This window comes from Mustelus asterias, chromosome 2 (genome assembly GCF_964213995.1).
Source record: "Mustelus asterias chromosome 2, sMusAst1.hap1.1, whole genome shotgun sequence".
In the NCBI taxonomy this organism is placed as follows: domain Eukaryota; kingdom Metazoa; phylum Chordata; class Chondrichthyes; order Carcharhiniformes; family Triakidae; genus Mustelus; species Mustelus asterias.
In genome coordinates, this window is record NC_135802.1 from 110689539 (window position 1) to 110704626 (window position 15088).

General features: G+C 43.6%; 1 protein-coding gene across 1 annotated transcript in view; it reads left to right on the forward strand.

Annotated features, from left to right (window-relative positions):
• dnah5 (dynein, axonemal, heavy chain 5) overlaps positions 1-15088 on the forward strand; it is a 302757-nt gene that overhangs the window by 161389 nt on the left and 126280 nt on the right. The window contains exons 46-50 of the mRNA XM_078200599.1: positions 1176-1380; positions 6805-6947; positions 8043-8177; positions 10786-10908; positions 14764-14977. Coding sequence (XP_078056725.1) covers positions 1176-1380; positions 6805-6947; positions 8043-8177; positions 10786-10908; positions 14764-14977 — 820 coding nt within the window. The remainder of the gene's footprint in view (positions 1-1175; positions 1381-6804; positions 6948-8042; positions 8178-10785; positions 10909-14763; positions 14978-15088) is intronic.

Sequence of the window (15088 nt, forward strand, 5' to 3'; positions counted from 1 at the left end):
ATCCAGATGTTTTAATCATTCACTAAGTACTTTAATCAATTTTCACTGAATATTCAGTGAAAAATAATTGGCTTATACAGTATATGCAATGGCCATTAAATAGCCTTAAAAAAGTGAAACATTCAGTTTTAAAAATATGTACTAAATTTTGGCATTATGTCTGGGAAAATCTTTTTTATGATTTGAACAAAATTAATTCATAAAATGCTATGAATTGCCAAACCTGTTCCACCTGTACCATCTTTGGAAAATCATTGAGAAGGTCGATGAAAAAACTACATCACAGAAAGTATAAAATACGTCAATCATAAAGTGTCACATTGGGTGAAATTTAATGGTTGTGGCAGTGGGCCTGCCCACCAGCTGGGGAACTAGTGGCAAAAGCACCTTGGCCATTTCCAGGAAACACAACAAGATCCAAACTCGAGAAGTAGACAGCCTACTGGCTGCCGTCAGGGTTCAGGGCACCTACAGAGTTTATGTCCCACTTCCGAGAGCTGCTGGCCAACAGAAGCTGATAGGTTCCTAAGTAGCACTGTCAAGCGCAGTACTACAGTAGGGCCAAAGAGGAGGATTGTTACTCGAGTCCTGAGATGCAGTTAACTGTAATGGGATCACCACCCGTTGAAGGATCTTCTGGCGAGAGTCAAAGAGGTCGATTTAAAGGCCAAAGAGCGTCGTCTCGCTTGTTCATCCCTCGCTTCTGCCAAGTCCCTTCATTGAGCACAGAATGCCTGAGAAGAAAGAACCCTTCCCATCAGGCCATAGTTTTATCTGCAGCTTGCCCACATGATGTGGACCCCTCCTGCAGTCGGTGGACCCCTCCTGCGGTTGGTAATAGTCTCCACTGTCCTCCGGGTGGGAAGGCCATTCTCAACCCTTCCTATCCTGAGCTTATTTGAGGAGAATTGGGAATGTGATGTGCTCTCCATCTGAACCTTCCCCCCCTCCCCCCAATTATACGATCCTCCTTCACCCTGGAGGAAAGCTTTAAATTCTGCCCAATTTGTGTGCATTCGGAACCTCGCTAAATTGATCAGACTTGCTACTGTTAGTTTTGTTATTGATCAACAGATAACTTGCAAATGTCACAGATTTAGATGCTGGATCGAAAATATGTTGTAACAAAATGTTTTTGTTTCCAATACAGTAACGTATTTATAAATGTATTTCAGGAACAAGGTGCAGAAGTGACTCGAGAACATTTGGAAAGACTGTATGTTTTCTCACTGATGTGGAGTATAGGGGCCTTACTGGAATTAGAGGACAGAAGGAAAATGGAGCACTGGCTGCGAACACATGAAACTATTCAGCTGGATTTGCCATGCATCCCATCAGGGAGTGAGGACACAATGTTTGACTATGTTGTACATTTTGATGGTCAGTACCAAGATAATGTGGGCAATTATTTTAACTATTTTCTGCAATAAACACTGAATTTTTGAAATATATTTTAATATACTTTCCATCCACAAAACAGCTTTTTGAGTAGAGCACAGCTGTGGGAAGGTGTCACATTTTGATATTCTGAGGTGTAGGTTTCTTCAGAATAATCATCAACAATGCTCCTTTAAAGATGGATTTATGTACACCAAAATGTGGCTCAAAACTACCTTAGAAAATTAGGTGAGTTTTGATACCTGGGCGGCACGGTAGCACAGTGGTTAGCACTGCTGCTTCACAGCTCCAGGATCCTGGGTTCGATTCCCGGCTCGGGTCACTGTCTGTGTGGAGTTTGCACATTCTCCTCGTGTCTGCGTGGGTTTTCTCTGGGTGCTCCAGTTTCCTCCCACAGTCCAAAGATGTGCAGGTTAGGTTGATTGGCCAGGTTAAAAATTGTCCCTGAGATGCGTAGTTAGAGAGATTAGTGGGTAAATATGTGGGGGTAGGGCCTGGGTGGGATTGTGGTCGGTCCGGACTCGATGGGCCGAATGGCCTCCTTCTGCACTGTAGGGTTTCTATGATTCTTTCTATGATGATTTTAACTTGGGAGTAGGTGTGTAAACTGCTGAGGATTGGCAGGTAAAAAGCACAAGAAATTTTACCTATTGGACCTCAATGTCATGTTCCAGCATGGATTGCTGTCCAAACCTGTGGCGAATGCTCAGGTAATTCTTGTAGCAGGAGACTGCTGCTAGGGACTGTAGGGAATGATATCCTCAACATGAGGCAAATCATGAGGGCAGTGGGGTTTCCCAAGGCAATTGCAGTTAGGGTAGGAGACGGAAGCCTGAGTCAGTGGAGGCCTAAGATCTTATCGTAGGGTCCAGAGCAGAACTCTTGCTCTTCCTGTGTCCTATAAAGAAAGCATATATTTTGTTTTAAAAAAACACACTTTGCTGGGCCAGTTCTGGAGTTGGTGTATCTCACCATATTTTTCTGGCAGGTCTGACAACAGACATCACTGTCTGCATCAACAATTAAAATCAGGTTGGGGTCAGAATCATAACATTGGGTCCCGGTGTTTATATATTAGTGAGGCTTCCACTTGCCTCTGATGAGTTACTGTTTACTTGTTAGTATATCTTCATATTGTTGTGTTTATTCAGATTGTAATGTAATCTAAGAATGTTGCTACTTTGCAACTTTTGCTCATGATATTGTTAATAGTTTATTTATTGAATAATATGTACTTACTCTTTATCACGTTTTCTAGCAGTTGCGTATCTTAAAATATGGGCGATATGGTGGCACAGTGGTTAGCACTGCAACCTCACAGCGCCAGGGACCCAGGTTTGATTCCCGGCTTGCATCACTGTCTGTGCGGAGTCTGCACATTCTCCCTGTGTCTGCATGGGTTTCTTCCAGGTGCTCTGGTTTCTTTCCACAGTCCAAAAGACGTGCTGGTTAGGTGCATTGGCCATGCTAAATTCTCCCTCCGTCTACTCGAACAGGCGCAGGTATGTAGTGAATAGGGGATTTTCACAGCAACTTCATTGCAGTTTTAATGTAAGCCTACTTATGACACTAATAAATAAAAATATAACAGATAGCCCTTGAAGAAAGGAAAACAAGATGTGGCATTTACCCATGCCTGTGATTCTGATGCAGGCAACACGCTAACTTGGTATTGCTTGTTTATTAAGCTGATTGTAGCTGGAGCCACCACTAGTTGCCTCAGAGGGAGCCCAAAATCATGAGAGAGACTCGCACCCAGTTAGAGCAAACCTCCAATACCTAAGGGTAGTTGCTGTTTGGAGCCAGTGCTGGAAGTGATTCTACAATTGATTCTGACCTGGGAAATACTCAATAACAACAATGGGGGAGATTGGGTTCCAAGTTCTTCCAAGTCTGCTTTGGAGGCCTTGGTCAAGGAAGAGAAGAGATCATGTGCTCTGTCCGGAGGGGCCAGCAGGCCCTCCAAGCAAACTCTGAGAAGGCAGTGGGGGCAGGATAACTGTGGCAGCCAATGGCATGGGTTAAACCCCGAGGACTTGGATGCAGTGCCACAGTTCAGTGACCTCACGCGAGTGGCCAATGCCAGTGAATACATATTCAAATGTCAAATCTCACTAGCTGCACCATTACTTTCAGACACTCCTCAATGTATCAAATCCCCAACACCCGCCTTCCAACAATCTCTGTTAAACAGGACTCATCATACCTAATATTCATACCTCCACCTCGCTCGAGCACACTTGGCACTGCTGTGGGCCTCACACTCACATCTCACTAGCAACTATTTGGCTGTGACAACTTTGCAACACATTCACTGACTTTCAACTTTTTTGCAGGATAACCAGAGGCAGCTAACTGGCAGGAGAAATGCACGGCTGCATGTCCTTATCCCCCATGGAGGGGATGGCGCTCGTCATTTTAGTAATGGCTGTGGCATATATTGGGTTAATGTGGGACTGAGTACAGTATCACTCACACTGATGTAAGAGAGCACATGACCCAGGGTCAGTTAAATGTTGGACAGAGCCATGTGTATCAGCAAATATGGAGACAACTCCTAGTTTGTAGCCTTTACTGTATGTTTGTAAGTAGTTTAAAGAGTTTTTAAAAAACTGATAGTTTACCTACACATGACCACAAAAACTTCTGCGGGTCTACTAAACTGTGTACAGCACCCTACAATAGACATCACTGGAGCAGCCATTACTTGGGACATGGTCAAGTAATGGTATCAAGGGTAATAGTATCTTGATACTTAATCGTCCTCACATCGCAATCCTACCTCATCCCAACATCTGTTTTGATTTAGAAGATACAGATGATACAAGCATAAGCCTCTTACTTTCCTCCACCCCCCGCCACAATTCTACCTTGTGCCTTTCTCTTTTTGGATACTTAAGAACTGTAACTCGGCCAGGTAGTGATGAAGGAGCATCAGTTGGAAGACGGTAATGATGTAGGAAGTGTCCCTGCATATCACACTCAAGTGTTATTATCTGAGCTGGTAGCTGTGTGTACGTCAGAATTTTAGAGGATAGCTTACAAGTGGGATTTGCATGTGTTGAGTCCTCGGGCATGAGTGACCTGCAGCCAAGGCAGGGGGAAAGGGTAGGACAGGTACTCGTTCACTCGAGAGTAAATTTGAGTTCTCAAATGCAAGTTGAACGACAGAAAATTCAGATGAGCAATTTGATGATGCTGGCTATAGAAGAAGGTGGATTAATATGCATACTTAAATGCTTACCAGGAAGCCCCTATGCAATGTCAAGATGCATGGAAGAGTCAGGCACCAACTATGCTAGGGCTTTGAGCAGACCTTGCAGCATATGTGGAAGAGGCAGCCAAATCCATTGGCACACTTCTGAACTCGAGCATAAAGCACTGCCTGGTGGCTGATATCTCAGCTTTTATGGCAGCATAAGCAGAAGTCACCCAATGTCTGGTTAGATGATGATACAGGCATCAGACATCTTAGGGGTTGGAACCATTTCCTGAAATGTTCCCGACTCTTGATTATTTTCTGGTGATTCCATCCCCGGTGTTTTGAAAACAACTTGCATGCAGTCGATGGTATCTCGATAATGAAACACCTGCACTCTTTATTAAACATTGTGTTCATTCCATCTGCTTCTCGCTGGCAATGAAATGTCTTTGACGAATGAGTGTCAGTGACCTCCCTTATGCAACAGTGGACAGCATACCACAATATGTTGCAAAATATTTCCAGCTCCAGCTTGGAAGAAAACGGTGCATAAAAGTTCACTGCCTTGGTCAGTTTCACAGCCACTGGCAGTGTAGTCCTCCCCCTACACTGAAAGTGTAGTTGTGGCTGCAGCAGGTGGACTATTTCACTGAGGGTGCCCTTGCTAAAGTACAGATGCCTGACATATGGTTCTTGCTGAGCTTTAAGAGGAGAAATGCTCTCTGAACACTTTGGGCGGATATGACCTCCTGCTGAGAAACCTTCTCCCCCTCCTTTCCCCTCTGGGAGCAGCTGCCCTGCTTAGTGTGCTCCTGCTCGTTCTCCCGGTCATACTACATAGTCCAAGTGGAATGCCTACCACTGCACCCATATCTGGGAACAGTTGGTTTGCACAGAAGCCCTGTAGCCATGACCAATTTATTGCATCAGCAGTAATTTAAAAAAAGCAACTAACCTAGAAGTTATTGATTCCTTTAAAAGAAAATCCAAGTACATTTTCAGGGCCCTTCCTGCTGCTGAACACGTTTTCAGCTGTGTGTGAGTAAAGGATGATAGTCGCTGAAGCATTGAACTCCAAAATGGCAGTTATGTTTAATGACTAGAATAACCTTTCATGAACCAAAGAAGTGAAAAGAGATCAAAGGATTTCAAGTAAATTATATATTCAAGCAGGCTGCTCTTAATTCGTGTATTTTATCACAAGTCAGTTCATCCCATTCCAAAATGGCAGTGCTTATTGACATTATCACTTGACTGCCACACTTTTGGCAGTTGCTGATTACACGTGCTAATACTCATCAAAATAGCTTCCTCCGCAACTTGCACCAGATGTGTGCACCTGTAATACAAATGGCATTTTGGATTTCTAAGACCACTTGTAGCACCCAAAATATAGGTACTGGGTGTCCGAATTTTGTTCTACTCGTGTCTTCTAATAGAGGCATTCCACAGAGAATATTCAATAACGTGGCTTAGAGTGACTTTCAGGTTGTATAACCATTATAATGGCTATTACTGAGAGTCTCGTGGATAATATACAGTTGGCTTCCTAAAGAAAGGCATGAATGGACTTGTAATAAAATCCATGAGTTGAAAGCAGCTGAAAGCAATTCATTTGAATTCCTTTTATCTTTTTCCCCTTTGGTTCACAAAAAGTTATTCTAGCCATTAAACATAACAAATTGGAAAAGCAGTTGAAATTATTCTTCATAACTACTCTCAAAAAATGTTTTACATGCTGTTGGAGCAGGAGATACAATAGTGGGAGCTTTAATTACTCATTCTTGATGTTGTTTGTGAGTAAACCCATCAGGCTTGAAATGTAAAGTGACTATTATTTTGCCTGCTTGTGTTTCTGCATTTGTAAACTTGGACTAATATCTATATTAGTATAAAATAAATGACTTTTGTCCTGGAATTTGACGATTGTTATTGAATGAAGCTATTCTGTTAACCATAACATTCTTTGGATTGGATAATTAATCTTCGAGATTGAATACCTTTTCGCTGTTCAACCTTCTCTTTTGAATGAATCATGATCCAAAATGTAGCTGATCAGTAGAAAGTGTTTGCCTGATAATTGGTTGACGGGATAAGATATTAATAAACTGATTAAAATTGTCAAAAATGTTCAAGTCTGAAGAACGTTGTGAAATATTTGTTTCTCAGTAAATAATAATGAACTTTATGTATGTTCTAACTAGGAAAATGGCTACATTGGAATACAAATGTTGAAGAATACATTTATCCCACTGACAGCAGTCCAGAATATGGCTCTATCCTTGTGCCTAATGTAGACAACGTGAGGACAAATTTTCTCATCCATACAATAGCTAAACAGGGAAAGGTAGGATAATTTCATTTGATATTAATTTACTCTGTACAGTTCTATGTTATATCTTCTGGCCAGTAAATAGTTGGATATAAACTGGAATAGCAACCATATTTATAAATGTTTGTTCGTTTTGTGTTCTTATTCTTGCAATTTTTGTCAAACTAATTTCACATCGCTGTCAATGATTTTAAAGGTTAAAAAGTAAAACCAGCATTTATTGCTCATTCCTCGTTGCCCTTGAGAAGGATGTGATATGCTTTCTGATTGAACTACTATGGTCTTTGTGGTGCACATGCTTCCACAGTTCTGTTGGGTAGGATGTGCTAGAATTTTGACTCGACAACACTGAAGTAATAGCCGTAAATGACCAAGTTGGTACAGTGTGTGACTTGGATGGGAATTTGAAGATGACAAGATTTCCCATGTATCTGCTACTCAAGTCCTTCTCAATGGTAGAGAGTGCATCTTGTAGTTAGTACATACTGCAGCCATGATTCATTGGTGGTGCACGTTTAAGGAGATGGATGGGCTATGAAACTACTCATTTGTTTTGTCTTGGATGTTGTGAAGCTTCTTGAACATTGCGGCTGCACCCGTCAAGGGAAGAGAAGGTTATTTCATCACACTCCTGACTTTGCTTTATAGATGATGGGGAAGCCCTGGGACGTGACAGGATGAGCCACTCACCCCAGACTGCCCATTCACTGATCTATTCTGTTAGTCACACCATTTATGTAACGAGTTCAGTTGAATTTCCAGCCAGTGGCAACCCCAGAATTTTAATGGTGGGTATTCAGCGATGGTAATGCCACTGAACGTCAAGGTGAGACTGTTGGACTGAGTCTTGTTGGAGATGGTCATGATCCAACACTTCTATGTGTGCTGCAAATGGTGCTTGCCACTCATCAGCTCAAGCTGGCTATAATCCAGGTTTTGCTGCATATGAGCACAGACTGCTCCAGTTTGAGGAATCATAAATGCTGCTGAGCATTGCAGATCAAATATTTCAAATAATGACTGCAGACAAGCTTCACTTGTACATTAAAAATATTGCTTAAAATTCTGCTGATATTTCAACTACATCGCCATGCTTTTTTAAAATCATAGGCTGTGTTGCTGATTGGTGAACAAGGTACAGCCAAAACAGTGATCATCAAAGGATACCTGTCAAAATATGACCCTGAGTCCCACATGACCAAAAGTCTCAACTTTTCATCAGCAACTACTCCACTAATGTTTCAGGTCAGATATCATTTCACATTTAGTTGACTCGTATTGTAAATAGCAAAAACATTTGTGTTAAAAACTAAAATAACCATTATTAATGAACCATAGCATTATCTGTGTTGCAATTGAAATCCGTGATATGATACAGTATAATTTTACATTGCGCTCCTTTTTCGTTACTTTTCAGTAAATTTACCATGTTGTGGTCTTTCTTCTTTCCCGCATAATATGCATATTACCCAGTGGAGTCAGATCTTTGTCACAGATTTTTGAAAGATGTGACAGTGGTGCAATTAACTCAATGGGGCAGAAAGTTACGGGTCGTGGGGTTTCCCACCCATCTGAAGAGCTTTAATTGGCAGGAGGCAAGATTTCCATCTCTCACTTCAGAGAATGTCCCATCTCAAAGAGCTGCTGGCCAATCTGAATGGCTGGCAGCTCTGTAGTCCCAGCAGTGCCCCCCGGGGAGTTGACCACTACTGGAACTACAGGCAGGCCTCAGATTCCAAGTGTCAGAGCTCACAAGACCAGATGAGTACAGGATGTTTTGTGGGTGGCTTGATGAAGAGGCGGGGTGTTGATGGAGTAATGGGAGGAGGATGTGTGATGGAGGGGAGTGCACAGGCATGGCAGAACTTGGCTGGGTGGGTTTGAGCTCCTGGTTTGGAAAGGGAACCAGTGATAGAGATGTCCTGTCCCCTTCCCACCTGAGGCCTGAACAAGGTGATCTACCATCCCTAAAATCCTAACACTGGCCAAAAAATTGTGGCTGAGCAGAAAGCACCAGCAATGAGCCACTTAAAGGCCTCAATTGAGTAAACAACCTGTGCGTCGCCTGTTTCCTTCCCCCATCCCCCATGACACTACGGACAGGTTGGGGGTGGGTGGGGAGGTGAGGTAAGGCTGCCCAGAAACTTTTTGGGACCCTCCCTGACCTGTTAACATGCTGGCCAGGGAGCAGCATGGGATCTATGGGATCATAGATTTCTGCCCTATCAGTGCTTTTTGGGAGGAAGAGGAGCAACAAAGTAAAGAGAGCAGACAGTGGAGGTTGTAGCATTTTGTTACCCTGGAACCTTGATGTACAAGTTGAGGTGCACTTAACTGGACTTTTCTGACAACTCTGCCTTCATAGCTAGAGTTGTGCTGCATTTGCAGTCTGCTCTTCACTGCTCAGTTAGGGGTTCGTGGGAATCACTGCGGCACTTGACTTTTGTGTCAGGTGCATTCTAGGCTATCCGGTGGGATATCAATAATATTAGTCAGTCTGCATGAACTTATAATCCATTTACATTGGGCACAGCATGCGAGTGTGCTGCACATTTCCAAATGGGGATATTCCTCAAATTCCACGGCATCATTAATAACACCCAGTTGGAATTAGTTTTGTGGAGTTATTTCCCTGTGCCCAAACAGCTGCACGAGTATGTCAGATGCAATATTGGATCAGGTAGTGTTAACTACAAATTCTGCATATTATTTATTATTCAAAATAACAGCTAAGTGCAACTAACTGTTCTCCTGGGTGTGCTATTGCTGAAATGAAACATATTTTATCAGAATGTGTGAAATTTGTTCTTATTTCAATGTGAAAGGAAACTTAGGGAGCGATTCTCCCCCCCGCTGCGCTAGTTTTCAAGCGCAACAGGGGTGGGAGAATCTCATGGCCGGGCGTGCGCACAATTCAAATCTCCCAGTGTCAGATTTCTGGCGCCGTCAGACCTGCACTGAAAACTGGCAGGAAGACAGGTAAGTTATTTAATCTATATTTAAATATAATTTTAATGTAACTAGCGAGCCTAGGATTGAATTCTCTGGGCCAACTAGCCTCTCCCGCCCTGCCAGAGTGCTTCACTCTAGCGGGGTTTACTGTAGGTCCCCACTTTTGGGGAACTAGCGGAATGACCCTGCTGGAGTGAAGGGGGGGCAATTGGGGCCCCTCAGGGGGTCGGGCACTTGGGGGATGTGGTGCCCCCAGGGCATGGGCACCCTGGCAATGCCAGCCTGCGCTCCCTGGCAATGCCAGCCTGCGCTCCCTGGCACTGCCCATTGGGCATGGGGCAGTGCCAAGGAGATGGAGCATATGGGAGGGCGGGGCCTAGGCGGTCTGATGGAGTCAGGCCTGGGGGTGGGGGGGTGTGGTGCTGGAGATTTGGGCTATCCAATCCGGGGGCGGGGTGATCGGGGCTGGGCCCGGGAAAGGCCGGGGGGGTTGGGGGATACCACTGCAGGGTCCCGGGCTGGCCAGTGATTGGGAGCTTGACAGTTCGGGGCCACTGCACATGCGCAGAGGCCGGCTGGTTTCAGTCTCCTGGGTGGGAATAGGCCTCGCTCCCTGAAATCTAATGATATTCACACTGGTGGTTTCTGCATTGCACAGAGTGTAAGAGATTCTCGTGTGATCTCCCACTGAAAAAACCAGCGTGAATTACTCCAATTTTCCCGCAAATTCGACACTTAGAATTTTTTTGGGAGAATTCCGCTCTTAACATTTAATGTTGTCAAAGCTAATTGAAAATACAATATCCTTCCCAGAAAGAAAAATCATGACTAATTGTCAATTATGATTTCATAAAGCATAATTAAAGAATATGCATAATTGCCTGTTGACTTTATGTTATAGCGCACAATTGAGAGTTATGTTGATAAACGGATGGGTACAACATATGGTCCGCCTACTGGGAAGAAGATGACTGTCTTCATTGATGACATTAATATGCCTGTGATTAATGAATGGGGAGATCAGGTAATTAATTAAAATTTCTTGTTGTTAAAAAGATGGTGTATTGATTTGTCAACCTCCAGAGGCTATGGTCCTCATAGTTATGGAAGATGGGGTGAGCGGACCCTCTTGTTTAGTAGCTGGGAAGTTGGGAAACAGCAGACACCAGGAGATACTGCTGCATTTAATTGCTGAGGGTGGTCCCCCACAGTTGGAAGCTCCGAAACACAGTAGCAAGAAGGGAATCAGGAAGGAAACAATTGGGCATAGTGGGGTGGTCATAATATATGTGATGGAAAATGGGATTCAGGAAGAACTGAAGATCATGGGGAAGAAGGCAAATTCTGCAGCATCTATGCTTGCGGGCTGAGGAAGCCTAGGAGAAGAGCAAGGGCAAGGTGACCCCCAAGCAATGCTCTAAAAAGCAGTTCAGCTGCTGTAGCCAGCAGTTTCCTTCTCCCTTTAACTACCAGGAAACCAAGCTTGCAGATATTAAATTCAAATGGGTCCCAAATTCTGAGGAATAGAGCTTCATTTATACATTAAAATGTGATCCGTCTCTCCAGAGCTGGTTACTTGGATGCTTCAAGCCTGTCGCAGTTAGAGGAAGAGTACATGGGTCGGGGCATATTTAAAATTAAAGAATGCTCATCACAGATTGTGGCCGCAAAATGAGGCTCCATGGCATATGTACTTCTGATTCTATGATTGCTATTTTGGTGCCAAATTAGTTTCTGTACACATCTGGCACAACTTGCAGCATATGCTATCTTGACGAGGACACTCGTGCAGATGTTAGGAGTGTGCCCTGAATGTCTGGAAGATAGCCCGATCAGGATGCTAACTGGTGCTGCTATTTTCAAATTTTGATTTCATATAGATTTATTCACAAAGTGAAATATTACAGGTATATATGCCCTGAGTCTTCTATTTCATGTGTCAGTAAGCGTTACGATGCCGATTTCCCCAGGAATTCAGTCACCTTTAGTATTTAAAAATATGCAAAGTGCAAAACATATCAGCCAGCCGGGCCCTGATGGGCCGGTGGAGCGGGCCGGGCGACTCAGAATGCCCGACAAGAATCCCGATTTCGCTCTCATGTCGGATTCAATGGGTCAGCGGTGATCCCGGCTTCAGCTTGTGGGAGTGGAAAATTCCAAACCACCCCCCCATTTGGCAAGTAATGTTCCAATTAATGCCCTCCACCTATATGTACTTAACCTTAATTGATACAATTAACACCCAGCTCCAACTTGGTACATCAAGCTGGTGAACACCTGCTATCTTGTTAGCAGTCATGATGCTTCATTCTGCACCAGTCACTGTTGTCATGCAAACTGAGCTCCCCAGTACCTCGGTATGTGTCTCACAATTAGTGGTAGTCTGCCTTATCCTCCTCAGCCTGGTTATCATGAGGGAATTGGCCTTGTTTCCAGCCCAGGGATCTGATGAGCAGCTGAGGAGGCATGAAAAAGGAGGAAGACATGGAGCTGCAGGAGGTGAGGTGGCAAACAGCACATCTCCTTTCTGCCGGTCTGGCCTTGATTGTCTCATTTGACTGAGATTCCAATGAACACAATCCAGTGTCCCCATTCTACAATGGACACACACCTTACCCTCCTTTTGTTACAGATCAAAACAGCATCCACTTGATTGCAATGTTGAAATAAAGGTCACCATAAAACAATGATTCTAAACCAACTTTATCCAATAAACCATCCAATATTCCATTTAAAAAATCAACTAATCATCCTTGTTCATTCCCTTAGGTGCCGTTCTCTGGCCTTGAGTTCCAATATAGTGCTACCTCAATGACTGTAGCATGTTTGATGGAAGACTGCTAGCTTTCTCTGAGTGAGGCAGTATATGGCCTTGCCAGATGCCCTTGAGCAGCTCTGGCCAAGAAAGACCAACTCTGGACTGTATCATCTCAGCATAGGCAGCAACAGTCAGGGTGGCTAGCTGACAGGCGACACAAGGGCAGGGTCAGAGTGGCAGAGATGAGGACATGAATGCTGTCATTGGAAAGGAGGACAGAAGATTTGTGATCCACAAAACAATTGCCACTCCCACAGGGCAGTGTTTCAGCAATCCTTGTAATCTGCTGGAGCAGCGTGCTCAATTGCTGAGACCCTGCAAGCCCCATTGAGCAGTGTTATGCACAGCCAGGATAGCAGTTTAAATCTGCATGACACAAAGTTCGGCTTGTATGGCGAGAAGCTAAGATTGCATCACTTCAGTCTGAGCTTCCACTTAAACACACTGACCTTAGGTGGCTTCTGCTTGCGCTGCAATGGAAGCTGAGGTATCAACACTGCATTGTGATTGGTCTATATGTATCCTCATGGAGTTGGCCGCCACTCGGGGACTCGCCACATGCAGGACTGGCCTCTATGCCATCCTGTAAAATATGCACAGTGCCTGTTTCATAGTCAGTGATTCTGTTTATGCAATTTTTTTCATTAGTTTGTTGTTCCTCTGACACTTCAGGCTCCTATACCAGCTCTTGACTTGGTGGCAGTCCTTCAGTAAGGGTAAAGGGTTTGATGAGAGAAGTGAGAGGAAAATAAAGGGTGCATGCTTTTACCTTTTCGTGGCTTGTAAATCAAAAGAAATGGTGGAATCATGGTGATGTGAGATATGCTAAGGTGTTTGTGGTAGGAACATATCATCCTCCATGGTTTCAGTCCCACCACTAGCCAAGGTCTCAGTCATTGCTGCAGATTCCAGCAGTGGGCTCCATGGGAATAAGGGTGTGTGCCATGCCTGTCCCCATCGGTTAGGTGCTGCGACCTCTAGTCATGGACCAATCTTTCTTTCAAGAGAGAGGGAAGTTTGTCAGAGAGAGCTGTGCAATGTGATTGGGTGACATGTCTGTTGAACAGCTAGTAGTATGTGTAAGCTTTGAATGTGAGGCTTGTAGAAATGAAGTATGTGGAGATGAGCAATGTTAAGTGTTGTTTGGAGATGAGGTGAGGCAGTGAATGTTGGGTGTGTCATGCTTGACAGGCGAAGATTGTCAAGGATGTGTGGTGAAGTGTCGTAGGTTCGTGGTTCACCTAAGAAGATGGCATGAAGTCTTAACCTGCATTATCCTGTTCACGTATCACCCTATACTCGCTGATCTACATTGCCTCCTGGTTGAGTAACATATTAGTTTTAAAATTTTCATCTTTGTTTTCAGATTTCTCCTTCACCTCACCTCTCCTTGTGCTTCTCTAGTTCTGATCTCTTGAATAACACTGATTCTAATCTCGTCAACGTTGGTGGGCAGACCTTCCATCACCAAGACCCCAGGTGCAGGACTGCAACCTATACACACACTCACACTCTCACACACAGTCACACAATCACACACACTCATTGTCATACACTGTCTCACACACACATACTCACTGTCACTCACACACTGTCATGTGTTGTTATAATGTTCATGGAAAGCATCTGGGGACGTATTAGGTTAAAGGAGCTATATGAGTATAAGTTGCTATTGATCACACTCCCAAGATAGAGCTTTGTTTATTGGAAGTGCATAATAGAAATTTGCGCATGGAGATCAGTGCTTCGAGATGAATCGACTCAAATCCTGCCGGACATAAGATTTTCATAAGCAAAGCTTTGTGCAAATTTGTAAAATTTACTCTTGTATGCTCAAGGCTTGAAGAGGTGATTGAACCTGAAATTTCCTGAGTCAGGTGCATAAAAGTTGTTTGATAATGCATACCTGAAAATAACCCATTCCCCACAATTAATATTCCTTATTGTGATATGCATGAAGATTCACAAAAGAAAAGTTTCTATATGTTACAGTCTTTTCAAAGTCGCATTGCTCTGCATCCCAGTAAATCCCTAGGACACTTAACATTGCTCTTATTTTAGATCACCAATGAAATTGTACGACAGCTGATGGAACAGAATGGTTTTTATAATCTTGAAAAACCAGGTGAATTCACAAACATTGCTGACGTCCAGTTCCTTGCAGCAATGATCCATGCTGGAGGAGGGAGAAATGACATACCCCAGCGCTTGAAGAGGCATTTCTCAATATTTAACTGCACGTTGCCTTCAAACTCCTCAATCGATAAGATTTTTGGTAAGAAGGGCAAAGAAATTACACATGATCAGTGAATTATCTTGCCTTTTGATTGGTTTATAAATTGAAGAAAATATATTTTAAAGTCTGAAACACAATCAAACCGAATGA